Source organism: Bos indicus, chromosome 27 (assembly GCF_029378745.1).
Source record: "Bos indicus isolate NIAB-ARS_2022 breed Sahiwal x Tharparkar chromosome 27, NIAB-ARS_B.indTharparkar_mat_pri_1.0, whole genome shotgun sequence".
Taxonomy (NCBI): Eukaryota; Metazoa; Chordata; class Mammalia; order Artiodactyla; family Bovidae; genus Bos; species Bos indicus.
The window spans coordinates 37582013-37608833 of NC_091786.1; the positions used below are offsets into that span (position 1 = coordinate 37582013).

At 43.0% G+C, this 26821-nt stretch overlaps 1 protein-coding gene across 4 annotated transcripts in view; it reads right to left on the bottom strand.

The window, feature by feature from the left end:
• Positions 1-512: 512 nt before the first annotated feature.
• Positions 513-26821, bottom strand: part of RNF170 (ring finger protein 170) — a 33516-nt gene continuing 7207 nt past the window's right edge. For 3 of the 4 annotated variants that reach the window (XM_070781508.1, XM_070781509.1, XM_070781511.1), the window contains 5 exons: positions 18384-18459; positions 16768-16876; positions 11567-11640; positions 7457-7567; positions 513-3563 (listed from right to left, as the gene is read on the bottom strand). In XM_070781508.1, coding sequence (XP_070637609.1) covers positions 3294-3563; positions 7457-7567; positions 11567-11640; positions 16768-16876; positions 18384-18459 — 640 coding nt within the window. In that variant the 3' untranslated portion in view covers positions 513-3293. The remainder of the gene's footprint in view (positions 3564-7456; positions 7568-11566; positions 11641-16767; positions 16877-18383; positions 18460-26821) is intronic. The other variant, XM_070781510.1, reaches the window with a different exon arrangement.

Here is a 26821-nt window from a genome sequence, read left to right on the forward strand (position 1 = left end):
GACTGACGGCATCTCAGATGTGCTTGTAGTCAAGGACTCCACGCTCAGAACAGGCACAGACACCGTGATGGTGCTCTGGTTCTGATGCTACAACAGAAGCCCAACAACTGTCTGTACCTCTGCGACAGGATCACCTCCTGTCAGCAGCCCCTAAAGCCCACCCGCCTGCTCTGGGGAGACTCTGAGGTCTTAGGGCCTGAACACCTTGAGTGCCCTTTCCTATGCCTCACTCATTTATCAACCATACAATTTCAGTAAGATACACACTCATGGGGTGGGAATCAAGTTACAAGTCTTCACTCTAATTCCAATTTCACCCTTAACTGTCTAGAATTAATATAGATTGCCCAGATTAAATAATATTCCTCAAAAACATTTCTATGTTTAAAAATTTTTAAATATCAAAGCAAAATTGGTGAAAAAGTCATTGCAACCATTATATTGAATGCTATTTCAGGAGTTCTGAAATTAAAGCAAACAGCATCAAAGAAACCAGACAGTAACAGCCACTGTTAAATTTTACATATGTTGCTTTTATTCAAAAGAATAACTGCTTGACAAACTCTTAAATCACAAAGTTTGAACCAAACTGTCAGTCCTCTGAAACACCTCTGTGAGGTAGGTATCTGCCCAGCACAGGGACCACCACAGCCCTGTCCTGTGCTGCTTGCTTTCAGGTGCTGAGAACGCTGGTCGCTGGAACCACTGGTCTGGTGGGCAGTTAGACAACTGTCTCCTCCGTCTCGCGCCCCACAGAGCTGCCCAAGTTATCATCTGCTTGTGGGGTTGGACCATCTGTTTTTGTGAAAGTTACAGTATTATTGTTTATAAAAATCCAAATTGTTGCTTTGATTTATAAGCTCTAACTCTGAATCACAGAAGTACTACTATGATGTTTAAAATACTGATTGACTCTACCTGCTTTATATACTCAGATCCCTTTACATTTATCATCAGTGATCAATAAAGGTGACATAAGAAACAGGTCTAGAATTCGGAGATGCCGGCATGTCCCCTTTTCACTTTAGGAAGACTTCACACAGTGTTGAATGTTACAAAAGTTGGTACAATACACCTCTACCAGGAAAGCTGTAGAAGGAATTCCAGATATTACAATAAAAGCGTGGTAAGCATGGCACTTGAAGCAGAACACATGCACAGAAAATGAAATCCTTTAAAAAATGACACGGCTGTAGCCCCACACCAAATGTATAGTTGTTAGGAAATGCGTTTCGAGACTAGTAAATGGTGGTGTAACAAACTCCTACTCACTGCTTTCCAAGTCAGTGCAGCTGAAATGTTTCCCTATGAAATGTGCTACCCTGTGAGAAGTAGACTGGCAACTGTAGAATCAGGATTCTTGTAGCTGTGATGTGTCATCTTTCTAGACCTTTCCTATTCCTACGTATGTTCCAAACGTCTTCCAAAGGATCCCAGTTTCTCCCCATGTAGGAATCCCAGGCATCTGATACCAGTGCAGTCACTTACTTGCGCCTGGCTTCAGACAGAAAAAAACCCTTTCATCTACATCAGGAGTTTCATCTGTGAAGAGGAAGGTAATGCCCTGCCTCCTTCACATAACTGTCTTGAGGGTAAAGTGAAAAGTGTGCAGGAAATTGCTTTAAATACAATGTGCTGTACTCAAGAATTTTGTTTTCCTCTCTGATAAGCAGCAGCTTGGTCTTAGGCCCAAATGACAAGACGCTGTTGTGGACATACCACCATTCAGCATCTCATCAGTTGACAGCACCTAGCTCACCTGAAGACTGGGACTGATCTACGTTTCTCCCCGTCTGTCCACGGTGAGGCCCCCTGACGTGTGGGTGGACAGGAAGACCAGTGGGGACTGCAGGGGGAGAGCTGACGCTGCCCAAGCCCGGGGATGTCCTGTAGCCCAGGACATTCATGAGCGGTGCCCGCCGAGGGACTTCAGATGCCATAATACTTGTGGTTTTGATTCTTCGCAAACAGAAAACTGCAGAGGGGAGCTTAGCGACTTATGCTGTGGCCATCCAAACACCGAGATAACTCCCGTAACTCACTGCCTTCTGCACAAGGCCTGATGAATCTGGGCTACATCCTGCCATCTAGGAACAGTATTACAACAGTTTTCTGACAGAAAAATAACCAAATCTGTCAACCTGTTGCTACAGCCCACTGTTAATTTCTCTAGTCAGATTTAAATCGTGCTCCTAGTACCCTTCTATAAGCATCCCTAGTGGCTCAGACAGTAAACAATCACCTGCAATTCAAGAGACCCAGGTTGTATCTTTAGGTTGGGAAGATCCTCTGGAGAAGGGAATGGCTACCCACTCCAGTATTCTTGCCTGGAGAATCCCATGGACAGAGGAGCCTGTTGGGCTACAGTCCATGGGGTCACAAAAACTTGGACACGACCGAGCAACTAACACAAAGCAGGAAAGAGTCCCCTCCTAAGGTCTTTGGTGCTCACAGTCATGAGAACCACCTTCCCGAGGGAGGCACTAAGCTGCCATGTGTCTGCTGTATCACCCAGGTTCCTGAAGAACAAAATTCCCTTTAGAAGTTATTGAAACTTTTAAATGCTACTCCTATAAAAGGACCAAACTCTTAAGGAAATGCCGTAACAGAATATCAAGTGTGCTGACTGGAGACAAATGTCTTCCAGTTTGTTAATTCCTCTATTGATTAAGTGTTCTGTAAACCAAGATAATGAAATCAAATTAACAAAGTTCAAGTTTCTTCTTTCACTTTTAGCTGATAACAAAGAATTATATTGGAGTGGAAAAGCAGAACTGCTTCAAATGCACAAAAGTTAGCTAGTACTCAAAGAAACACTGACTTTTCCCCAATATCGTACAATATTTTATTGTAACAAAAATATTTTGGTGAGGCTCATAGCAGTATATTATCATGTAGGTACTCACTGAGAAGGATGAATCTGATAAACTTTACATCTGACAATATCCCACTAAATATTCAATTAATCTGAGTAATTTGGGGGGGGGGCGCGGAGAAGATACAAGAAAAATAAGCATCCCATTTAATGTAATTCCATATTTTTCCACAGAGTTTATAGACAACACAGACTCAAGATACAGTTGTAAATCATTCTAATTCTAACCTTAATATTAGAATCTGCAACATGTAAAAATTCCAGTCATATATTGCTAGGTATTTGCCAAATGATAATCAAATGTTTGTCATAAAGTGGTTTTAAGCTCATCAGATAATATTCAGATGCTTCATACTGCCATGGTCCTTTTGTCTGATGTTATACATCAGCTCAGACATTTTAGTAAACTCATGTTTTTTCATCTGTTTAGTCTCTGTGTTATTACTTCTCGATACATAATAGAGATGTAGATGAGCAACAAAAAGATGACAAAGAAATCATCGAGAAAGCCAAGAATTCCAAACAAGGCTTCGGGTACAAAATCTAGAGGTGATATAAGATAGAAAAACGCTCCCATCAAACAAAGTATTATCCTGATACGGAACATCCAGAAAAGGCCCCCGACTGAAAACATCTCTCTGAATGCATGCCTCAGTAAAGTGGGGAGGTCCATAATTCTTTCCATAATCTGGTAGAAGAAGAACAAATATTATGATTTGGTATGCAAGGTGTCAGACTTCAAAATAATACAATTTTCTTAAAATGTGCAGACAGTTATCAACATAAATGAAGGAGTTTCACATAATGACGGAATACCGTATTTTCTTACTCATTTTATTTAAAAAATAGTTCTTTGATTACTAGGTTTTTATAAAATAGGTCTTATTACAGATAACTGAAAAGCAATTAAAGTTATCAACAAACTTAAAATACAGGATACAGTATTAATAAAACAAAATTCAAGTCATCTCTACTTTGAGTTAGTAAAATAAACTAACGAAGAACCTGTGTGTAGCATTAAGCTGAGGCTTGAGCTCAAGTCTCAACTTTAAGGTTGGACAGATCTGGGTTTGAACTCAAACTCAATCCCTTATTAGCCAGGTGACCTTGAGGAAAGTTGTTTAACCTACTCGAGATAAGTCAGCATCTGAGTATATGCCACAAGGAATATTAAGAACTAGAAAAGATATTGTTATAAAAGACCTTTATAAATTGCCAGACAATATATATAGAACATATAAGTATATATATACATTATATAAATATACAGACACATCAACTTGGATGGCTCTGACCATCTAAGAGTATCAATGAAACTGATTTCCTTCTTAGGATGTTTATTCTGTTGAACTTGAGTTTAAGTGAATTACTAATTGCCACAATGATTTTTGGAATGCCAGGCCTTACCCTTATCTGGAAATGATTATTTTTCTGAATATATACAGACTAATAATTAGATTATATTTGCTCTGTAAATATACTGAAAACCACTGAATTATATACTTGAAACAGGTATGCTTTATGGCATGTAAATCACATGCAAATAAAGTTGTTTCAAAAAGAAAAGTACCCATGCCTATTTGTATGGCCTCGTGCAAGTCAGCTGACTATCTGACTGCAGACTTGTCGCTTGCTCTGTGCAGCTGCTGGCTGACTGCGCGACCCGCAAGGTCCTGTGTAGTGATGAGGCGCTCTTCAGTCACTCCCTTGAGGTCCCATTTCTGAGGGGCTGGGAGATGCAAGAGAAACTGGCCAGGGGAAGTACGTCACCTCCTGTGGTCATTCCACTGCCCACAGTTCACCTACTGCTAACCATCTGCATAAATATCATAAATCCAACACTAAGTATGTATTTTATTTGTCTAACAAGTGCCATCTAGGTTGAGAGGGAAATGGAGATGAAAATGGGAAGAAGTGAGCTAGTGATGAGAGAACAGTTTTAAAAACCCCACTAGATAAAATCTTATAACTCCTTTTGGAAAACTGATCACAAAACACAGGAATGGTGTTTTTTAGAACCACTTCCTATGTCAATTTTCTGTTCTCTATGGAAGAAGCTAATATTTAAAGCAAAACAGGTATACAGCTTTCACAAGGTCTATGGTAAATTACTTCAAATATTCTAATGACCAGCTGATACATCCTTTGAATACTTCTCTGTCCTTTATCAGAGCTATTTTGTTCAGTTCTCATACTGTATCATTTACACAAAACCTGTAGTAATTAGACAAGAAAATATGAAATGGGCCATCAAGAAATATTTGTATATTAATCACAGTATGACTCCAACTCTGAGGTAGAATACCAAACTAAGAGCTAAATGTCTTTACTAAATTGTAATTTCATCACACATCAAGCTTTCTTACTCATTAAGTATACATCTGACACACAGAAAATAATTGAGCAATGGTTTGCTTCACACTTTAAAATATCGATGAATATCTTTAAATGAATTTCTTTAACCTCAGTGGTAGTTCCTGAATTTGAAACACTGATTTTCAAAGAATCGTCCTAAGATGCCTCTGGAGGATATGTAAGAAAACTGCTGGATAAAAAACAGCAGAAGAGGCTCCCTTTTAAATACCCAAGGAGGATAGTCCTGACCTGGTCAAGCTTTTCTTGCAGCTTAGATGTCTAAAAGACTGGCCCATCACCATCCACAACAGGCAAACTGTGTATGCCTTTAAATGTACCTGCCGTCACAAATGAGGAACAGAACGTACATGGGAGCACAAGTCTACACAGGTGTTTAATACAGAGGTGTAGTGTCATTTCTATCTTAAGGATAACGCTAAGTTACGTGCTGCTAAGCTAAGTCGCTTCAGTCGTGTCCAACTGTGCAACCCCATGGACTGTAGCCTACCAGGCTTCTCCATCCCTGGGATTCTCCAGGCAAGAACACTGGAGTGGGTGCCATTTCCTTCTCCAATGCAGGAAAGTGAAAAGTTAAAGTGAAGGCGCTCAGTTGTGTCTGACCCTCAGCGACCCCATGGACTGCAGCCTACCAGGCTCCTCCGTGCATGGGATCTTCCAGGCAAGAGTACTGGAGTGGGGTGCCATTGCCTTCTCCGAGTTAGACAGCATATTAAAAAGCAGAGACATTACTTTGCCAACAAGGTCCGTCTAGTCAAAGCTATGGTTTTTCCAGTGGTCATGTATGGATTTGAGAGTTGGACCATAAAGAAAGCTGAGTGCCAAAGAATTGATGCTTTTGAACTGTGGTGTTGGAGAAGACTCTTGAGAGTCCCTTGGACTGCAAGGAGATCCAACCAGTCCATTCTAAAGGAGATCAGCCCTGGGTGTTCATTGGAAGGACTGATGCTGAAGCTGAAACTCCAATACTCTGGCCACCTCATGTGAAGAGGTGACTCGTTGGAAAAGACCCTGATGCTGGGAGGGATTGGGGGCAGGAGGAGAAGGGGACGACAGAGGATGAGATGGCTGGATGGCATCACCGACTCGATGCACATGAGTTTGAGTGAACTCCGGGAGCTGGTGATGGACAGGGAGGCCATGCTGCAGTCCATGGGGTTGCAAAGAGTCAGACACGACTGAGCGACTGAACTGAACTGAACTGACTGAAGTTCTACAGACAGTAAGGCTGACCGTGTCCCAGGCACTGAGACTACAGTAGTGACTAAATAAACACGGCCCTCACCCTTGTGAACCGTGTCCTGAGAGAATGGTAATGAACAAGGTCGGAGGGCAAGGACAGAGACCACCCTGGTTGATGAGGGACAGCCTCTCCGAGGAATGTCTGTTTACGGACAACCCGAAGGATGAGAAGTCAGCCAGGAGACAAGCAGAGGGACATGCGTTCTGGGCAGTGCCCTTCACGTTACGTCTCGTGGCTGAAACGCCAGGAACATCCCGCTGGGATGCTCACTGAGCAGGTGGACGTCGGGGCCTAGAGCTTCCCGTATGGGTTTGTACTGAGTGTGTTCTGGGTTTTGAAGTACATATTCAGTCACACATGCACTTCTAGAATCCTCTGTTGCATTTGGAGAACACTGGGATGAGTCAGTAAAGTGTGAGTTTTTAATCTATCAGGTGCCTTTTGGGGGGAGGAGGGACAGCTGTAGAATTAACACAATTTCTTTTAAAAATTGAATGCTTTTAAATACCTGACATACGAAACCCTCAAAACTTAGGATTACTTAAGGAAACAATTCAAACAGGGTAAATAAACAGAGGAAACATGACTGTAAAACTCCCTCCAGAAGTTCTCAGTTATAAGTTTCCCATAAACAACCCCTATTAGAATCACGTAAGAGTCTGATAATTTTACCTTTCCCTCCAATGTTTTCTATTGCCTTTTTTTTGGCCGGTGTCACTTTCTTAACAAGTTTTATAATGCCATTTTTTTTTTTCAAAAGTTTTATAATGCCATTTTTAAAAGATAAGAAAACTAGTCCTTGGGAGAACTCTAAACCAGTTGCTGTAACAACAATGATGAAGGTGAAGAATTTACCCAACACATCCAGACTTTTCACAGCTAGAGAGTATTTACTGGTAAATCTCACTTCACAAAAGACAAGTATCCCTGCACTCTAACTCTGCACCCACTGCAACATTACTTACAGATCTGGGCTGCCCTGAGAATCTCCGGTTATAATCACTGATATCCTGATGCAATGAGACAACATCCTGAGACTGGTCATTTTCACCAAATACTGGTAGCAGTAAAGTCACCTGAATATTACAGAAAAAAAAAAAAGTTTGCACACCTTTCTGAAGCATTAATTTTTTTCGTCTTGTGTTAGCATTCAGTAAAATGAGATAAGCTTCTGAATTCAGATTTCGCTCATTTCTTTTAACAAAGGCCACACAGGCGAGGAAAGTAAGTTATTGTTTCCTTACAATAAAATCCAATTCAAAATGTTGTTTGCACTCCTGTAAAATAAAATGAACAATGGTTCAAAGGCTTTTCAATCCACACCAGGGAGCAAGTCAGTGGTTCTCTCTTTGGGCTAACGGATATTTGAAGATACAAGAACGATGAGAAAATACTCGGGAGCAAAGTGACATAAAAATATATATACTAATTATTTTGAAAGAGAAAAATTAGGGATTTCATCTTCAATTAAAATCATGACTCCTTATCCTCAGCGGCATCTGAATTCTCTTTGAATGCCACCAACCACAATACAGACATGAAGTTTCTGCATCCATCTCTACTATGATCAAAAGTGTAATACTTGACACTCTCGTATAAAGTATACATTTAACCCTGTTTCCTCTGTGGAGAGGTGAGGAGGATCACAAACGTCCTGGGGCTACATTTGGGTAATCTGAAGATGATGGAACCTCAAAAACAAGTACACTTAAAATGTAAGAGCTCCCAGAGAAATGGGAAGCGGTCAGGACAGATCTGGGTTTCAATCATCTCACTGTGTAATTTTGACCCTTCCTCAGCTCAGCTACAGAACCAGGACTTGACTGCGCAGATGCTTCCCAAGCAGCAATACACAGGAGCCACTAAGAGAGAGCAGCAGGCGACAGGAACAGCAGCTGCAGGCGCTTGTTAATACACTGAATTCTTCACTGAACATTAACTGAGCACCTGCTCTGGGCCGGGCTTCCCTGGTGGCTCAGACAGTGAAGAATCCGCCGTGATGCAGGAGACCTGCGTTCGATCCCTGGGTCAGGAAGATCCCCTGGAGAAGGGAATGGCAACCCACTCCAGTATTCTTGCCTGGGAAATCCCATGGACAGAGGAGCTAGGTGGACTATAGTCCACGGGGTTGCAAAGAGTCGGACTCTGAGCAGCTAACACTTACTCTGGGCGAGGCAGTGTGCTAAATGCTAGATACACACAAAAAGTGAAACTGCAGCCTTGACCCCGGTGCTCACAGTCCCCTGGACAGAAGGCGAGGCAGGCTTGAACGCAACGGTCATAAAGCACTGGGGGAGCCGTTACAATGGTGCCAGAGGGCAAGGACCTCCTCTGTCTGGGGTGTGTAGAACGCCTGACACGCGGGCTTGCCCTAGGAACAGGGCTGGACCTCTGGTGTGTCAAGTGTGCACACCCAGGGGAAGCGCGTGAACCTGTTGCGGTCACGGCAGCAGCATGTGCGCGATCCCCAGTGAAGCAGGTGGTCAGGCAGGTGATGAAGGGGCCGCTTCCTCTGCAGTTGGGGAACCTACAAGCTACTGTATTACAAGAACTGTATCTCCAGCTTCTAGCCTCTAGTCGACGCAGGTGTGGTCCAAAGGATGCGAATATACATATGCCTTATGAAAAGCCACGGGGGGTGGCAGGAAGAGGGAACAGGTGCCGGAACTAGTCTTCCATGCAGACCTTTGGCCTGGCCTCCGTGTTGCTGGCAGAGATGAGAGGTGCGCCAGCAGGGAAGCTTCCGCATCGACCGCCTTGTGAAATCAGCCGGAGAGGTGGGACCAAAAAAATCACTTTTCTCCTAATCACATGGCAAAAAGGGCGACAGAGGCAGAATCTGGAGATGAAGAGGCAAGAAGAAAGGAGAGAAGGCCTTGAACCTCTGTCTCTCTGAACAAAAAAGAAAGAGGTGATGGTGGGGAGTGGTAAGCCAGAACGGCGGCTCAGAGGCACACACGTGTGTGTATGCTTCTGTTTGTGTTTCACAATACATTCTACATGGTTTTATATATACAACATCCAAAAATCAGGCAAAATCAAACAGTAATCTAGACGAGCATGCTGAGGCAATGAAACTATAAAGAAAATCAAGGAAATTGGACTGTTACAATAGTCCAATTAGGCTGGTCCAGATTAGGACTATTAGGGTAGTTAGAACAGCAGTCCTGACAGTCACATGGTGGTCACCTCTAGGAGAGAAAGGTGGCGAGGGTGGGGCAGAGACTTGGACGAGGTACTGCAGAGGCTTCTGGGGCTGCAGCCAGTCTCCAGTTCTTCATCAAGGCGGTGGTTACTCTGTTCAGTTCAGTCGCTCGGTCGTGTCCGACTCTTTGCGACCCCATGGATTGCAGCATGCCAGGCCTCCCTGTCCATCACCAACTCCCGGAGTTTACCCAAACTCATGTCCATCAAGTTGGTGATGCCATCCAACCATCTCATCCCCTTCTCCTGCCTTCATTCTTTCCCAGCATCAGGGTCTTTTCCAATGAGTCAGTTCTTCACACCAGGTGGCCAAAGTACTGGAGTTCCAGTTTCAGCATCAATCCTTCCAATGAATATTCAGGACTAATTTCCTTTAGGATGGACTGGCTGGATCTCCTTGCAGTCCAAGGGACTCTCAAGAGTCTTCTCCAACACCACAGTTCAAAAGCATCAATTCTTTGGTGCTCAGCTTTCTTTATGGTCCAACTCTCACATCCATACATGAATACTGGAAAAACCATAGCCTTGGCTAGACGGACCTTTGTTGGTTACTCAGGTGTGGCTTTGTGGTAAGTCAGTGAGCTGTACTTTATTTTGTGTGCTTTTCTGTATGTCTGTTAGAGTTGGCAAAGAATTTTTGGAAACCTGTTGCTCCTTCTCTGGTTCTGTTCTGTGGTCTGTCTGGGTTGACGGCTTTCCTGTCTCAGTGGGGCTGCCAGAGGGAGCAAATGGAGGCGCTCAAGTCTGGCTGCTCGACTTGGAAGCTCTTTGTCCTGGTCAGGACTTCCATTTTCCCTGGAAGACCTCCCACGCGTTCAGGACTCATTTTCAGGCATGTATTTTAAATGAAAAATTAAATAAAGGAAAATTTGAAAAACCACGTACGACTGATAGAACACCCCACTTTGCTATATTTATTAATTGTAAAACAAAGAACTTCAGTTTCTCAGAGTTTTCAGTATTTTGTATCTCCGGTGTGTCAAAGGAATGGAGACCATTTGGTGCATCTCACGTGTCCTAACATTTCCGCCTTAAATATGTGTTTATAAAAGCCTTCCTCCTGATGTAGCTTCTGTATCAACTAGGATGGTCTAATCTGTTCTGATAATGCAATGTGGTTGTTGTTGCCAAAAGAGACTTTTTCAAAAAAGTATTGTTCATCATTTAGAGCTATCTGGATCCTCACCATGGAAGGGGAGATGAAAAATAAAGTACAACCAAAAACTAGTTTTTTTTTCAAAAGAGGTCTATGTGGGGAATATTTGCTTAAGCCTGATTGCTAGTTCAGTTATTCCTTTGCTGGAGTTACAGCAAAGACTTCTTAGGATTTGGAGTGTGGGGTGGGGGACTCATTTACCAGTTTTTTGTCTCACAACAACTAAAGGGATATCAAAGGGAATTCCCTTCTTTGGGGCATCTTACAGACATTTAACAAAAATAATGGAGAAACATCACAGAAGCTTTGGATAAATGAAGTCCTGTTAAAAATATAAGAATAATTCAAGAGTCAGATACAGAAACTATATAATCGTGTCCGACTCTTTATGACCCCATGGACTATACAGTCCATAGAATTCTCCAGATCATAATACTGGAGTGGGTAGCCTTTCCCTTCTCCAGGGGATCTTCCCAACCTGGGACTCAAGCCCAGGTCTCCCACACTGAAGGCAGATTCTTTACCAGCTGAGATACCAGGGAAGCCCAAGAATACTGCAGTGAGTAGCTGATGCTTTCTTCAGCAGATCTTCTCAACCCAGGAATTGAACTGGGGTCTCCTGCATTGCAGGCGATTCTTTACCAGCTGAGCCACAGGGAAGCCCAATTTATAAAATGGACTTGTATAAATGATGTTTTCTGGACACCAACATTACCGTTTGTCTACAGATCGGACAACTGATGGCCCCAAGCCACGAACCGTATCTCCAGTATGCAACAATGCAGGTACCTAATGGGAAGAAAACATCAATACTGATGTTGTTAAGTCCATATATCCCAAGAAAGTTTCATATATTTGAAATATTTTAACAACATCACCTACTTTAGAATGTTTTTTACTTCATCCAACCAACTCTTCAGGCAAATTCAAATCTAATAACAATTCCTAGCCACTGAAATACATTTTAATTTAAATTACAAGCTATGATACAAGCATTTTTACAATCAAAAGCAAACATGAAGCCAGAGTCTATAAAACTCTTAGAGGAAAACATAGGCAGAACACTCTGACATAAATCGCAACAAGTCCTCTTTGACCCACCTCCTAGAGTAATAGAAATAAAGACAAAAATAAACCAATGGGACCTAGTTAAACATAAAAGCTTTTGCACAGCAAGAGGAAAAGAAAACCTTCAGAACAGGAGAAAATAATTGCAAACGAAGCAACTGATGATTGCTCTACAAAACATACAAGCAGCTCATGCAGCTCAGTATCAGAAAAACGAACCCAATCAAAACATGGGCAGAAGATCTAAACAGACACTTCTCCAAAGAAATATATACAGATGGCCAACAAACACATGAAAAGATGCTCAACATCACTCATTATTAAGAGAAATGCAAATCAAAACTACGGTAAGGTATCACCTCATACCAGTCAGAACGGTCATCGTCAAAAATACTACAAACATTTAATGCAGGCGAGGAGGTGGGGGAAAGGGAACCCTCCTGCACTGTTGGTGGGAAGGTAAACTGATACAGCTTCTATGGAGAACAGTATGAAGACTGCTTAAAAAAACAGACAGACAAAAAACTAGGATTAAACTACCATATGACCCAGCAATCCCACTACTGGGCGTATACCCTGGGAAATCATAATTGAAAATGACACATGTAACCCCCACGATCAGAGCAGCACTATTTACAACAGCTAGGACATGGAAGCAACCTAGATGTCCATCAACAGACGAACAGATAAAGAAGCTGTGGTACATACATATACACAATGGAGTATTACATTTGAGTCAGTTCTAGTGAGGTGGATGAACCTTGAGCCTGTTACACGTAGTGAAGTAAGTAAAAAAGACAAAGATCGTATATTAATACATATATATGGAATCTAGAAAAATGGTACCGATGAACCTACATGCAGGGCAGGAACAGAGATGCAGACGTAGAGAAATGACCCGTGGGCACGGCGTGGGAAGGATGGGCCAAACTGAGACAGTAGCACTGACATATACACAGCACCATGTGTGAACTTGATAGCGAGGGGAAAACTGCTGCAATAGCAGGGAACCCAGCTGGGTGCTCTGTGATGACCTCGTGTGGTGTGATGAGGGGAAGGCAGGAGGCTCAGAAGGGAGGAAATGCACGTATCTATACGGCTGACTCACGCTGTTGAATAGCAGAAACCAATATAACGTTGTAAAGCAATTATGTTCCAATTAAAAAAAAAGCAAGCGTAAACTGCTTCAGTGCTGTAAGGCTTAACAGAAAGTATTGCATTTCTTATGCAAAATAAATAACTGAATATGATTGTAAACATGATAACTGACAAATCGGTGTCAACTTTCCATTCCAAATTTGATGCATGTGTTCTAAAAACACAAGTTCCATATTTTTAAAAGTTTAGAAAACCAATGCTTAAGTAACAGTATGCTTAAGTAACAGTAACTAGGTAATATGAATAAGGAACCAAAGGATACAAAGATTACATGCTTCCTGCCCAAATAAAGTTCATAATCCAGTTAAGTAATTGAGTCAGTTTTTATACTGGATGGATTGGACTTCTCGTGTCGACAAGCAGTGAAACAGGTAAACACAGCCTAATGGGAGGATTTACAGACTCTAAAAAGTGGTGGTCACTGAGCTCCGTGTATGTGCACTGAAGCTCAGACTAGTACCAAACGAAGAAGGAACATTTTTTAACACTGGCTGACGTTTACGGAGCCAGTTCATGTGCTTCTCTGCAGGCTCCCGTTTCTCGGATTGTCCAGGTTCCACTGTGCATCTGAACTAAGTGCTTCCTGGTTTCTGCTAAAGTCTTCTGTTTTCTTCCTCTCACCTCAGCCACCCAGCTTAGCCCTCTGTGTTCCTCGTTCTGATTCTTCCAGATCAACCACATGTCCACAATTCAGAGCGAGCACTGACAAGTGGACTGAGGATACCAATGCAACACACTCAAATCAATCAGAAGGTCGTTGAATCCTGAACTGTGTCATGTTAACTTTCGATACACAAGGAATACAGAATTTGAACCCAACTTTGTGGGATCAGTAAGATTTAGTTCGGCAGAACACAGGAGGGAGGATGCTCCAGGTTTTATAGTAAAAAAAAGAGTACGTGCCAGAGGCAGAAACAGTGGTACCTGAGGGGTCTGGTGAGCAAGCCAACGGCTGAAGCCTCGGCTGGCCCACCTGGATGTTAGTGACTGTGGGGGAAACTGGTTCAACAATGTAAAGATGAATTTAAATGCCAAACCGCCTGTATCTGGGATCTTCTGCTCTTAGTGCTGTGTTAGATAATATTTACTAAATACCCTGAGCAATCTAATGCCATATGGAATCTACGTGAAAGCAAAGGATCATAATCTGTGAGTATTTCCACCATCGGTAATGACGCCTCAGATCTATCTAGTACCTTTTCATCCACAAAGTCCAGTGTGCTTTGACACATGTTGACTGATTTAATCTTATTTCCACAAATTGGAATGTAGGCGTCCTTGTTTGCACATTACGTAACGGCCGCTCGCCTACGCTGGAAAACTATGGGCCAACTAATCAGACACTCGGTTCACACACATCTGCTGGGATGTGCCTGATGCTTTTTCTTGCTTCCTCAACTTTTCTCCTCTTTAAACGGGAGATCCGGGACATCCCTGTGGTCCAGAGGGTAAGATTTCACCTTCCAATGCAGAGGGTGTGGGTTCAAACCCTGGTTGGGGAGGATTGGCCACATGCCTAGTGGCCAAAAAGAACCAGAATGTACACCACAGGAGCTATATTGTAACAAACTCAATCAAGACTTCAAAAATAGTCCACATTAAAAAAAAAAAAAAAGTTAAAAAATAAATAAATAAAAGGGCGATCCACCTCAACTGGATGACGGGAGAGATGACTCAATGACCTGAAGTCAGGCCACCATCTCTGCGGATCTGCTTATTTTGTAAAATGGGAATGAGACCCCACAAGATCACCGGAGAATTAAATACAATAACGTGGGTTACAAATGCAAGGAAGGGGACGTGGGGGGCTGCTGGTACCCTTGGCTCTGTAAAGGCTCAGAACCGTAGTTCACACACGGAGCTGAGCGGGAGTGCCCTCACACACCTCATACCAACATCCTTGAACTGCTGTTCCAAGCAACACATTCCTGTTTACTGTGAGGCTGAATAACTAGGTGCTGTTTTTTCTCTTTTTTTAACCTTTGGACCCACAGACAGTAAATAAATCTGTCCAACAAGTAGAGCAGGGTAAGAGGAGGAGTCTAACCTATTACCTCAGACCCAGAGGTAAAAACCAAGCGCACAGCACAGCCATCTTTCGGCTGCCGGGTTATCTGCTCAGTGAATCGCCAGGGCCCGGCCTGGCAAACAGACTCCGTTTAGCCAGCCAGACCTCCCAGATTCCCAGGCTGGCCTGGGGTCCTGGGCAAGAGGACATCAATGTGGTCAATGTGTCAACGTGGTGACATCAACGTGGCCGGGGCCACGGCCAGACTCAGCGAGGGGCTCCAGCTGACAAGGACCAGCGACCAGAGCTCCGAGCAGGGAGCAGCTGTTTTCTCTGATGACCGTTTAATTCCCCCCACCCCTCTGATTGTGCATTACTTTGCTGCTCACCAGCATTTCCAACAGATAACTAAGGATACACACTGAAATAGGTGTTTTACAATTCAGTAGCTCCTTAAGGCTAAAACTTGAGGGAAGAGGCTGAAATTAACGGATGAGGCAATAATAGTCTGGCAAGCACCACCGGAAGGAGCACGAGGCACAGAGAATCCTGCGTCACCTGGACAGGTTCCAGACTCTACTTCATCCCCAACAGCGTCAAGAGGAACACGGTACACCTCAGAATTCTGAATCTCAGACGAAAGATACAAAGGGGCGAGGGCAATACGCAGATCAACGTACGATATAGTTTTAATCAGTCTGGACGCAGAAGCTGGGTACAGCCTGGGAGCGATCAGAACCCTATCTTGGTTCAAATGGAAACAGTCTCAATAAAAATCAGGTCTAGTGATGACAGAAACCTTAAGTAGAGAGTCGCGGTATAAACCAGCGATCATGCAGAATTTGGCCCTGGCTTTGACATTAGACCGGGTTTAAAACCGAGCTCTGTCCGCCTGCAGCTGGGATGCCCTTTGCCAAACCTCAGCACAGCTGCACCTCAGTCTCCTCGTCTGTGGGCTTGGAGGAGATGCGGGTATGTTGTGTCCAGCACACAGCAGGCACGGAATAACTGAACTTCCCCCATCTCCCGTGACCACAGCCAGCAAACAGCTACAGGATACCCCACTGCTCTCGATGAACTCTTTCTGGAAGGTCGGGAAGAACATTCAGGGGTAGACAGCACCCACCCCCAGACTAAGGGTGACATCAATGTCTCCTCTCGTTCCTCCACATGCTCCAGGGTTACCGAGCCTCTGGGGGGGTCATGCAGGAACAGAGGGAAGAACCTTTGCATCGACTCAGAGTGAGAAAGGGGTAGCAGAGCCGAGAAAAGGTCTCGGGCAAGGTCCCTGAGAGAAGACCCTTCCTGACCCTTTGGAAAGAAGTAACAAACGAAGACACCTGAAAGGTGATGAGAAGAGGGCTTCAGTGACTCCCTTGTGGTGCTGATACACTTACTATTCAAAGAAACACAGTGCTGTTTACTGGGGAGGTGAATAACTAGGTTTTTTTTTTTAAGCCCACAGACACTCAATAAAAGTTGCTGACAAGGAGAGTAGGATCCCAGAAGCAATCCATCCTACTCATAAAAATACAGACGGTGGCGGAGAGAAAATTAGGACTCACGCACGCACGCACACACACAGGACTCGCGCGCGCACACACACACACACACACACGCACACACACACGTCTCGGTCTAAACAGTCCCTTTTACCCAGAGGAGCAGCACCGTTTGCTTACCGCAAAAGAGATGTCCACAGTTGGTCTCCACGGGGAGGGAAGCTTGATGTAAGCAGATCGGACAGTACATGTCAGTATAGAACTGCTGTCGGGCGGCAGCAGGTGCATCCTGGTGAGAAAAACGCGCGCACGTTGAGACACGACACACATGGGCATTGCAAAATCAGCTGCTTGCTCAAGCACACTTGAGGATACAGTCAGGACTGCGTAATCCTTGAAATCTCTGATGGGCACTCGGTTAGGGTCTTACAGGTTTGATAAACTCACGAGCCTCCGCTGCTGTTCCCCTTACCCTGCACGGGCTCTACCTTGCTTCCTGAACACGGTCTAAAGATGAAAACCTGGACTAACTCTGGAGTTACTCTATTAGAAAGAGTTAAGTTATCCTGAATTACTCTGCAGGCTGAGCTGAAGCCTTCACTCGGTGAAGAATCCGGTGGGCCGAGCAACTCTCCAAGGGTTCACTTTTCTTCTATTTCTAACATCTGCTTCATTCATACATCCCTGACCGTGTGACATGTTTGGAGATTAAATGACATAGTTATATGGGAAATCACTTTGTAAATTATAAAACGCCATCCCTGCGTGAATTATTGATAACAAGAGCTCTGGAACACAATACTACGAATATGTTTACACTATTTCTGTGTCATGGGATTAAAGTTCTATGGAGCAAGAATTCTTGTCCATTTAGTTCATGAATGAATTTCCCACGCCTGGAACAATATTTGGCATATGGTAGATGGTTAATAAATAAGAGGTAAATGGATATATCATAAAAACTCTCTTTGGAATTAAAGTTGGATTGGTGGGTAGGCAATCAATTTTTAATTTTTTTTTTTTTTTGATGTTCGCTGTCTCAGATGAAGGTGTGCTGTGCTTTAGTCACTTCAATTGTGTCTGACTCTTTGCGACCCTATGGACAGTAGCCCACCAGGCTTCTCTGTCCATGGGATTCTCCAGGCAAGAATACTGGAATGGGTTGCCAGGCCCTCCTCTAGGGAATCTTCCCGACCCAGGGATCAAACCCGCGTCTCTTAACAACTCCTGCACTGGCAACGCCACCTGGGAAGCCCCGTGAAGGTGTATAATATCCTACTTAACCCAGCCTTCATGAAATATATTTCTGGTTCTTAGTGAGTCCATACAGCTCAAAACAAAGACGAGGCAGAGGAGAGTTCTCCTCTCTGCCTAGCTAGTTTTGTTAATTTTGACCAGAGAAGAAGAAAAAAAAAAGGAAAAAAAAAAACCTACCCGTTACAGTCATTTATTTGAAGGTCTTAGGGGGATGTATTTTAGAAAGAGTAGTTTTTCCACCACATTTCATTAAAGTCAATGAGACAGTGATTTTTTTCCTTATCAGTTAAATAGGAAACTGCTGTCTTTTAAAGCAAATTAAAATTAGCACATGAAAATATCTTAGATTAAGGCTAATCATTTGCCTAATCTGAAAACGTACAATCAACAGGATAACGAAAGGTAACTAACTCCAAGCAGGAGAGAAGCCTGTGCTTCTGTGGAAGGAATTTACGGATATTCCATCACTATTTCTTCCGCAAAAGGAGTAAGACTACGGCCTCCTCACACAAACGCGCAGACTCGTGTCACGACAGTACCTGTTCTGTTTGAAGCTGTTCCCGAAGCACCCTCACTAGCTCTTGGTTTTCTGGGTGAATATTTTGATGTGCATTTCTGTTGAAGAAAAACATAGTAAAGTTTCAATATAAAACACTGTCTGATGAATCAGTTTTCCTTCTCGATCTAACTTTTGACCCAGACTCCTGGTAACGTGAGAAGCAGAGATGACAACCAACACCTGTACTCCAGCTGCAGGACTGAACATTCTAGGCCATTCTGAGCGCACTGACCGAGTTTAACGAGCAAATGATGAAACCCACAGGCCTAGTGCCCTGGGGACTGAATGTAATTGCAGACTCACACGTCATATAGAGAACAATTAACACGTTTACTTTTTCTGTAAAATGTCTCATATTATTATGCAAGACAAAACTTCTCCATATCTAATCAGGTCTTTCTCCCAACTTTTCACCTATAAGGACACAGGGGACAGAAAAAAACCCAAACCAAAATGTATGATGTAGAAAAGCCCAAACCTATCATACTACTACTATCTTAAAACATTAACAAGATGTGGATGGATCTAGAGTGTGTCAAACAGAGTGAACGCAGAAAGAGAAAAACAAATACTGCATATTAACATCTATATGTGGCATCCAGAAAAATGGCACAAATGAATCTATTTCCAAGGTAGGGACGGAGACGCAGACGCAGAGAACGGACTTGTGGGCACAGCGGGGGAGGGAGAGGGTGGCATGAATTGAGAGAGTAGCACTGCCGTATACACACCACCACGTGCAGACAGCTAGAGGGGACCTGCTGAAGCGCACAGGGAGCTCAGCTCTGCGCCCTGCCATGGCCTAGAGGGCTGGAAGGGCGCAGGTGGGAGGGAGGCCCAAGGGGGAGGGGATGTACGCATATATACGGCGATTCGTAACACTGTCCAGCAGAAACGAACACACTGTAAGCAATTATACACCAATTAAAAAAAAAAAAGAATCAAAGGTAAGATGTTAGTGGCCGATACAAAAGGACAAGACACGAGAGGACTGAAAATCAGAAGCTCTAGTTAAGGTTGTAGGGTGGGAAGTGCAGATTTACATCTGAATCGGTTTAACTTCATTTGGCTGTAGCAGTTTTTTCTAAACCTAAATCTCTTTTAACGGCAATATTTCAAGTCCACTCAGCATTGGTGTTAATCTATAGAAGGACCTTTACTCTCTGGCTGAATCAATATTCCCCAGCACCTAGAATTCCAAATCAGCATTTCAATGGGATAAGAAAAATTACAGATATCCATCCTACGGTTATTTAATTTTTAGTAAAACATTTAAATTTTAGAAAAGAAAGCTGAAAAAATAAAACCATTATTTCAGAGATGACAAAAAAGCAATTTAAAGTCAAATATCTAATCAGAAGCTTGACATCAATGTAATGAAACTGCTTGAACTCTGTGTAAACATCTTAAATTTTGGTGGATTATTTATTTTTAAATGTTATGTTCTTATGATTGAATGAATGAATCAGTGAAAGAAAGCTGCTGTGGGAAAAACAACGTATCCAGGAACAGGCTAGGAACCGTCTAATTTACACACCAGTATGGGCTTCCCTGGAGAAGGCAATGGCAACCCACTCCAGTGTTCTTGCCTGGAGAATCCCAGGGATGGGGGAGACTGGTGGGCTGCTGTCTATGGGGTCGCACAGAGTTGGACACGACTGAAGTGACTTAGCAGCAGCAGCAGCAGCAGCTTCCCTGGTGGCCCAGATGATAAAGAATCTGCCTGCAATGCAAGAAACCCAGGTTGGATCCCTAGGTTGGGAAGACCCCCTGGAGAAGGGAATGGCTATCCACTTCAGAATTTTTGCCTGGAGAATCCCATGGACAGAGGAGCCTGGTGGGCTATACAGTCCATGGGGTTGCAAACATGACTGAACAACCAACATTTTCACTTTTTCAAACACACAGCTAACTGGAAATTCTTGACTCTTTGACACTGCAGAACCATTCATTCCCTTTCACTGAAAAAAAGTCATGAGTTTCAGAGTATGTGTGTGTGTGTGTATATATATATATATATATATGTATAATATATAAATGTATATAAATATTAGACAATATAAATGTTTATTATATATAAATATTTATATATATAAAACCCATGTCACTGGAAGGTATTTCTTTTAGTTTCTTTCCATAAAATATATGAAATTCTTAAATCTGATAGAATATTAGAAAGTCAAGGTGCAGTCAAAGAACAAGAAAAAACAGCCCAAGATTCTGATCGTGGTGTGAGCTTCAGGTAACTAAATGTGACCGGCAACTTTGGGTACGGAACCAAAAATCCAGAAAATGGGATAATCTAGATAGATTGAGAGCTAGATTAGAAATCTGGAACATATCGTGATAGAGAAAACTGCGGGTTAGTCATTGGTCACTTGTGCTACAGCCCACGACGCCAGACCTAGAGTTCACACCTGGCCCACCTTCCCCAGGTGATGAGAATCAGCCAATCTGGGGTTTCTGGGTCAGCACCAAGGAGGTGGTCTGCAAGGCTAAGACCCCTGCCATTTCCTTCCCCCAGAAGTAGTAGTCCCGGCCTGAAATAATCCCTACTTTTGCAAATAACTTCCTTGCCCCACCCTCCTTCTGCCTATGAAACCCTTCCATTTCATACAGCTCCTCTGGCCACCTCTCTACTTGCTGGACAGGAAGCTGCCTGATTCATGAATAGCTTAGTAAAGCCAATTAGATCTTCAAATGAACTGGCTGAATTTTTGTTCTTTAATACTATGATCACCTTAGCGATGAGAAAATGATTGCATTTGACACGAAGAAGGTCTAAACTGAGATGCCAAAGTGAGTGGCTCCACGATGGAACAGAAGAACACCTGTTGTTGTATCTATCAATGATTTATGGTCCTTCTACGTTCTTTGAAAGGAGAAACCCAAACTGTCAAACTAGTTAAGTTACACGTAGCCCTGGAAAGGAGCCAGGAACCTCTCAGGTGAGGAAAGCAATGATACCCAAAGCCTGGGTCAAGAAATGAAATTGGAATCAAAGTTTACTGATATGCAAGCATGGGTTAACCTGCATACCAGATGTTTGTCACTGGCTTCTGGTCCGTCAACACATGTCAGCTATTATTAATGGCTTAAGCAGGAAGAATAAATTGAAAATATTTTAAAAGAAATTAATTAAACTACAAAGCACTGCTGAGAAATATTTAAGAAGACATCCCATGTTCACAGACCGGAAGACAACACTGTTAAGATGTCAATACTATCCGAAGTGATCTAGCTACAGATTCAGTGCCACCTCTATCAAAATCCCAACGGCATTCTTGGCAGAAATAGAAAAACGCATCCTAAAATTTACACGGTATCTCCAGGGACTCCAAAGAGGCAAAATAATCTTGAAAGAGAGGAAAGAAGTTGTAAGACACTTCCTGATTTCAAAACTTGCTGCAAAGTTATAGTAAAAACAGTACCAGTAACAAGGCCAAATGCATAAACCAAGGGAGCTGACCACAGAGACCAGAGAGACACGCTTAGATATATATGGTTCATTGGCTTTTGACAAGGATGCCAAGGCCCTTTAGTGGAGTAAGGACAGCCTTTGCAACAAAAGATGTTGGAAAAACTGGCTATCCACATGCAAAACAATGAATTTGAACCCTTACCTCATATTATATTGGAGAAGGCAATGGCACCCCACTCCAGTTACTCTTGCCTGGAAAATCCCACGGACGGAGGAGCCTGGTGGGCTGCCGTCTATGGAGTCGCACAGAGTTGGACATGACTGAAGCAACTTAGCAGTAGCAGCTCATATCATACACAAAAATTAACTCAAAATGGATCTAGCACCTAAACTCACGAGCTAAAACTATAAAAATCTTAGAAAAAACATAGATGGAAATCTTTGTGACCTTCAACTTAACAATGACTTCATAACCATGACACCAAAACATGGGCAACAAAAGAGAGAGAAAAAAAAAAGATAAATTGAACGTCATCAGAATTTTTAAAATTTTGTGCATCAAGGAACACTATCAAGAGGATAAAAGCAGGGCTTCCCTGGTGGCTCGGTGGTAATGAATCCGCCTGCCAATGCAGGAGACATGGGTTCAATCCCTGATCTGGGAAGATCCCACATGCCTCGGAGCAACTAAGTCCACGCACCACAACTACTGAGCCCACACTCCAGAGCCGGGAGCAGCAACCACTGAAGCCCTCGGGCCCTAGAGCCGTGCTCCACGAGGAGGCCGGGCGCCCGAACTAGAGAGGAGCCCCCACTCCCCACAACTAGAGGAAGCCCATGTGTCCAGCGACAAAGACCCGGCACAGCGAGACAAATAAATACGATAAACCAAGGGAAAGAAGAATTAAAAAAAGAGGCCAAAAGGACAACCAACAGAATGAGAGTGTTAGTAAGCCATATATTTGATAAGTGATTGAGACAGAATATAGAAAGAACTCATGACTCAAACACCAAAAAGGCAACACCCTAATTCAAATATGCATGAAAGACTGGAATAAACATTTCTCTAAAGAAGATACACAAATCGCCAATAAGCACATGAAATGATGTCCAACATCATTAGTCATTAGTGAAATGCAAACCAAAACCACAATGAGATACCAATTCACATCCACGAGGATGACTATCAAAAAAGCAGAAAGTATCAACTGCTGGCCAGGATGCAGGGATACTGGAGCGGTCGTGCGCTGCTGGGGGGGATGTAAGATGCGGCAGTTGCTGTGAAAAACAGATTAAACGTTCCTCAAAAAGTTAAACACAGCGTTACTGTATGATCCAGGAATTCCAGTAGAAAGCAGGGACTCAAACACTTTCTTGTAGCCCCTCATTCACAGAGCACCATTCACAGCAGCCAGAAGGTGGGAACAACCCAAATGTCCATCAACAGACGAATAAATATAGTATACATGTGCCATGGAATACTATTCGACCGTAAAAAAGGAATAAAATTCTGGTGGATGATACAGCATAGATGAACCTAGAATGCATTACACTAAGAGAGATAAGCCAGACACAAAAGGACAAAATACTGTCCAATTCCTGTTTATGAGGTATGTAGACTAGCCTAATTTCTTGAGACGGAAGTTGGAATAAAGGTTACCAGGGACTGGGAGAGGAGGAATAGGGAGCTATTATTTAGCTGGTAGAGTTTCTGTTTCGAATGGTGAGAAAGTTCTAGAAATGACAGTGGCGATGGTTACACAGCACTGTGAATGTTCTGATGCCAACGAGTACTTAAATGACGACTTTTATGTTATGGGTATTTCACCACAACGTGAAGAATGAATGAATCATAATGACTAAAAACATCAAAGAAATTACAGAAAAAGATAAAAGGTTCCTTTGTTTGACTCTTATTCTATGCATGCTGCCTCTCCTTCAACTTATTGATGGCTCCAGTTGGAAGGGACAGGATTACAGCTGCAAACTGAATTTGAATCTGAAGAGCCAGACAGCAACTTAAACTGACCTCCCTACCCAAGTCCAATCGTGTGACAGATTCAATACAGCATCCGAGCACTGGGAGAGCACCTTATGTTATTTGAGAAGTTGTATCTTAAGCTGAAACCTCGTCATTAGTCCCTACCTGCTGGCCCTATATAAGGTAATAGAAAGTACACACACTGGTCTCTGCCCTGGTCCCTGGCACAGACCTCCAGAAACACTTGTAAATCCCTAAGTGGTAAGTACACTGGGAGCACCCTGTTTTATATAATATTTGGTCTCTGACATGGTCCCTCACACAGAGCTCCTGAAACCCTTGTAAATTCCTGGGTGACAGGAGTGTCTTTTGTTCCCAGCAGGTGACTCTGGGTGGGCACCCGGATGAGGGCTGGTCACCGGAACAACAAGCACAGGATTAGAAGGCTGGAATTTTCTGAGTCCCCCACCCCCCGACTCCTGGCCCCATTCTCCAGAAAGAGGAGAGGGCCCAGAAACACAGTTAATAACTGATCACGTCTACATGAAGATGCCTCCACAAAATCCCTGGAGAGCTTCATACAGGTGAACACGTCCACCCCAGGAAGGGGATGACCCCACACCCCGACCACACAGGGACAGAGGCTCCTGCACTCAGGACCGCCCCAGGCCTTGCCCAATGCACCTCGTCACCTGTCTGTGTATCTGTATCCTTCATCACACCCCTTAATAAACTGGTAAGCCCACTGCTTCCCCGACTTCTGTGAGCTGCTCTGGCAAGGTAATTGAACCTGAGGCGGGGGTTACGAGAGCCTCCGATTTCTGGGGGAAAACCTGAGGACAGAAATCAGACAGAGGCGGTGGGTAACCTGGGGACCTATTACTGGCTGTTGGCATCTGAAGTGTGGTGGGACTGAGCCCTTAACCTGTGCGATGATCTGACACTGTCTCCAGGCAGACAGGGTCAGAACTGAGTTAAACTGTGGGATGCCCAGATGGTGTCAAGAAGAACTGCTTGGCAGGGGAAAACCCACCTACATTTGGTGACCAGAAGTAGAGTTCCGTATAAGAATGAAGTAGACACATAAGACAGAAACAGGAGGAACAGGTTCCTTCACTGCAGAAGCAGGAAATGTCCACAGGTCTTTCCTGGACACCCTAGTGCAAGCCGCGAAGCTACACAGAATAAAACTTTCTCTTCTTCAACAAAACACACCCTCGCCATATGTAAAGTTTGTGCATCCTACAGTCCTTCCCCTAAGCGAGATATCCCCAGTTCTTCCGGGCATTTTTATACGGTTTGTTTCCGTAGCTTTGCCCATTTTCATAACCTCCCCTGACTCTCTTCCAGTTTAAAATGCTTAACCCAAGCTGAATATAATCTATATGCGAACTTTATCTGATTATTCTGATTAACACACTCTAATGCTGGTAAGCTTTTGGCATCTACAATATACAATTGCCTTTTAATAGAAACTTTTCATTTTGGGTTTCACATCACTGCAGCCTGTGAGGAAAACATTTTTATTTACAAGCAATAATTATCCCTAGTAGAGAAATTAGAAAAATAAAGGAAAACGATTTTTCAATAAAATTAATTTATAAAAATCCGTCTTAAAAACAAAATGGGCTACTTGACCTATGGTTTTATGAGGTGTCTTTCACTTAATTCTCACTCAACAATTTATCGTGGATACTTTCAAATGACAATAAATTCCTATCTCTATATCCCATTCTTAATAGGTAAGGAACAAATTTTTTTTTTTTTGGAATTTACCTAGTCATGACTCATTTTAAAAGCAGCTTTATTGAGATATAATTAAATCACCACAGTCAATTTTAGAACATTTTCATCATTTCAAAAAGAAACATTCAGCTCTCTCCCTACACCTCCACCTTCTACTCTAGTCCCTCTAGAATCTACTTTCTACCATGAATCTACAGTCTACCATGAATCTACTTTCTGTCTCAGCAGATTTTCCTATTGTGGACGTACAAACAGACTCAAACACACGGCCTTTTGTGTCTGGTTCATGTCACTTAGCAAAGTGCTTTCAAGTTCCCTCCATAAGGCAGCACGCATCCATCAGTGTTCATTTCTTTTCATAGCTGGATGATATGCCTTTGCATGGACCTACCACATTTTGTTTATCCATTTTCCTGTTGATGGATCCAGTCATCTGTTTCCACCTTTTGGATATTAGGAACAATCCTGCTGTGAACATCCCTGTACATGTTTTTACAGGGAGATATGCTTTCATTTCTCACTGTACACATACAGGGGAGTGAAACTGCTAGGACACATGGCGACTCTATGCTTAGTCATCTGAGGAACTGAAGGCTTTCCAAGGTGCCTGCACTACTAGTGTATGAGGGCTCCAATTTCCCCACACCCCCAACAATCATCATGATTTGACTTTTTGAACCCAGCCATCCCAGTGAAGTGGGTGTGAAGCTGTATTTCACTGTGGTTTGGTTTGCATTTCCCTGAATGACTAACGATGTCAGGCACGCGTTCACGTACTTGTTGGCCGTTTGTACATCTTTGGAGGAATGCCTATTCTGATACTTTGCCCATTTATTAATGGGCTATTTGTCTTTTTATTACAGAGTTTTGAGTTCTCTATCTATTCAGACATAAGGGCCTATGTCTGAAATATTTTCTCCCATTCAGTGAACTGACTTCATTGCCTTGATGACGGTCTTTGAAGCAAAAAAAAGTTGTTACTTTTGATGAATTCCAATTTATCTATTTTCTTTTGTTGATCATGCTTGTGGCATCATATCAATTTCCATGATTTACTCCTAGAGTTTTATAGTTTTAGTTCTTACATTTAAATCTTTGATCCATCTTGAGTTAATTTTTGTATATGATATAGTCAACTTTATTCTTCTGCATGTAGGTAACCTTGTCCCAACATCATTTGTTGAACTCTTTCCCTACTAAGAGGTGTTGGTGCCACTGTCAAAAACCAGCCTACCACGGAGGTATAGGATGACCCATTTCTGAATCTTGA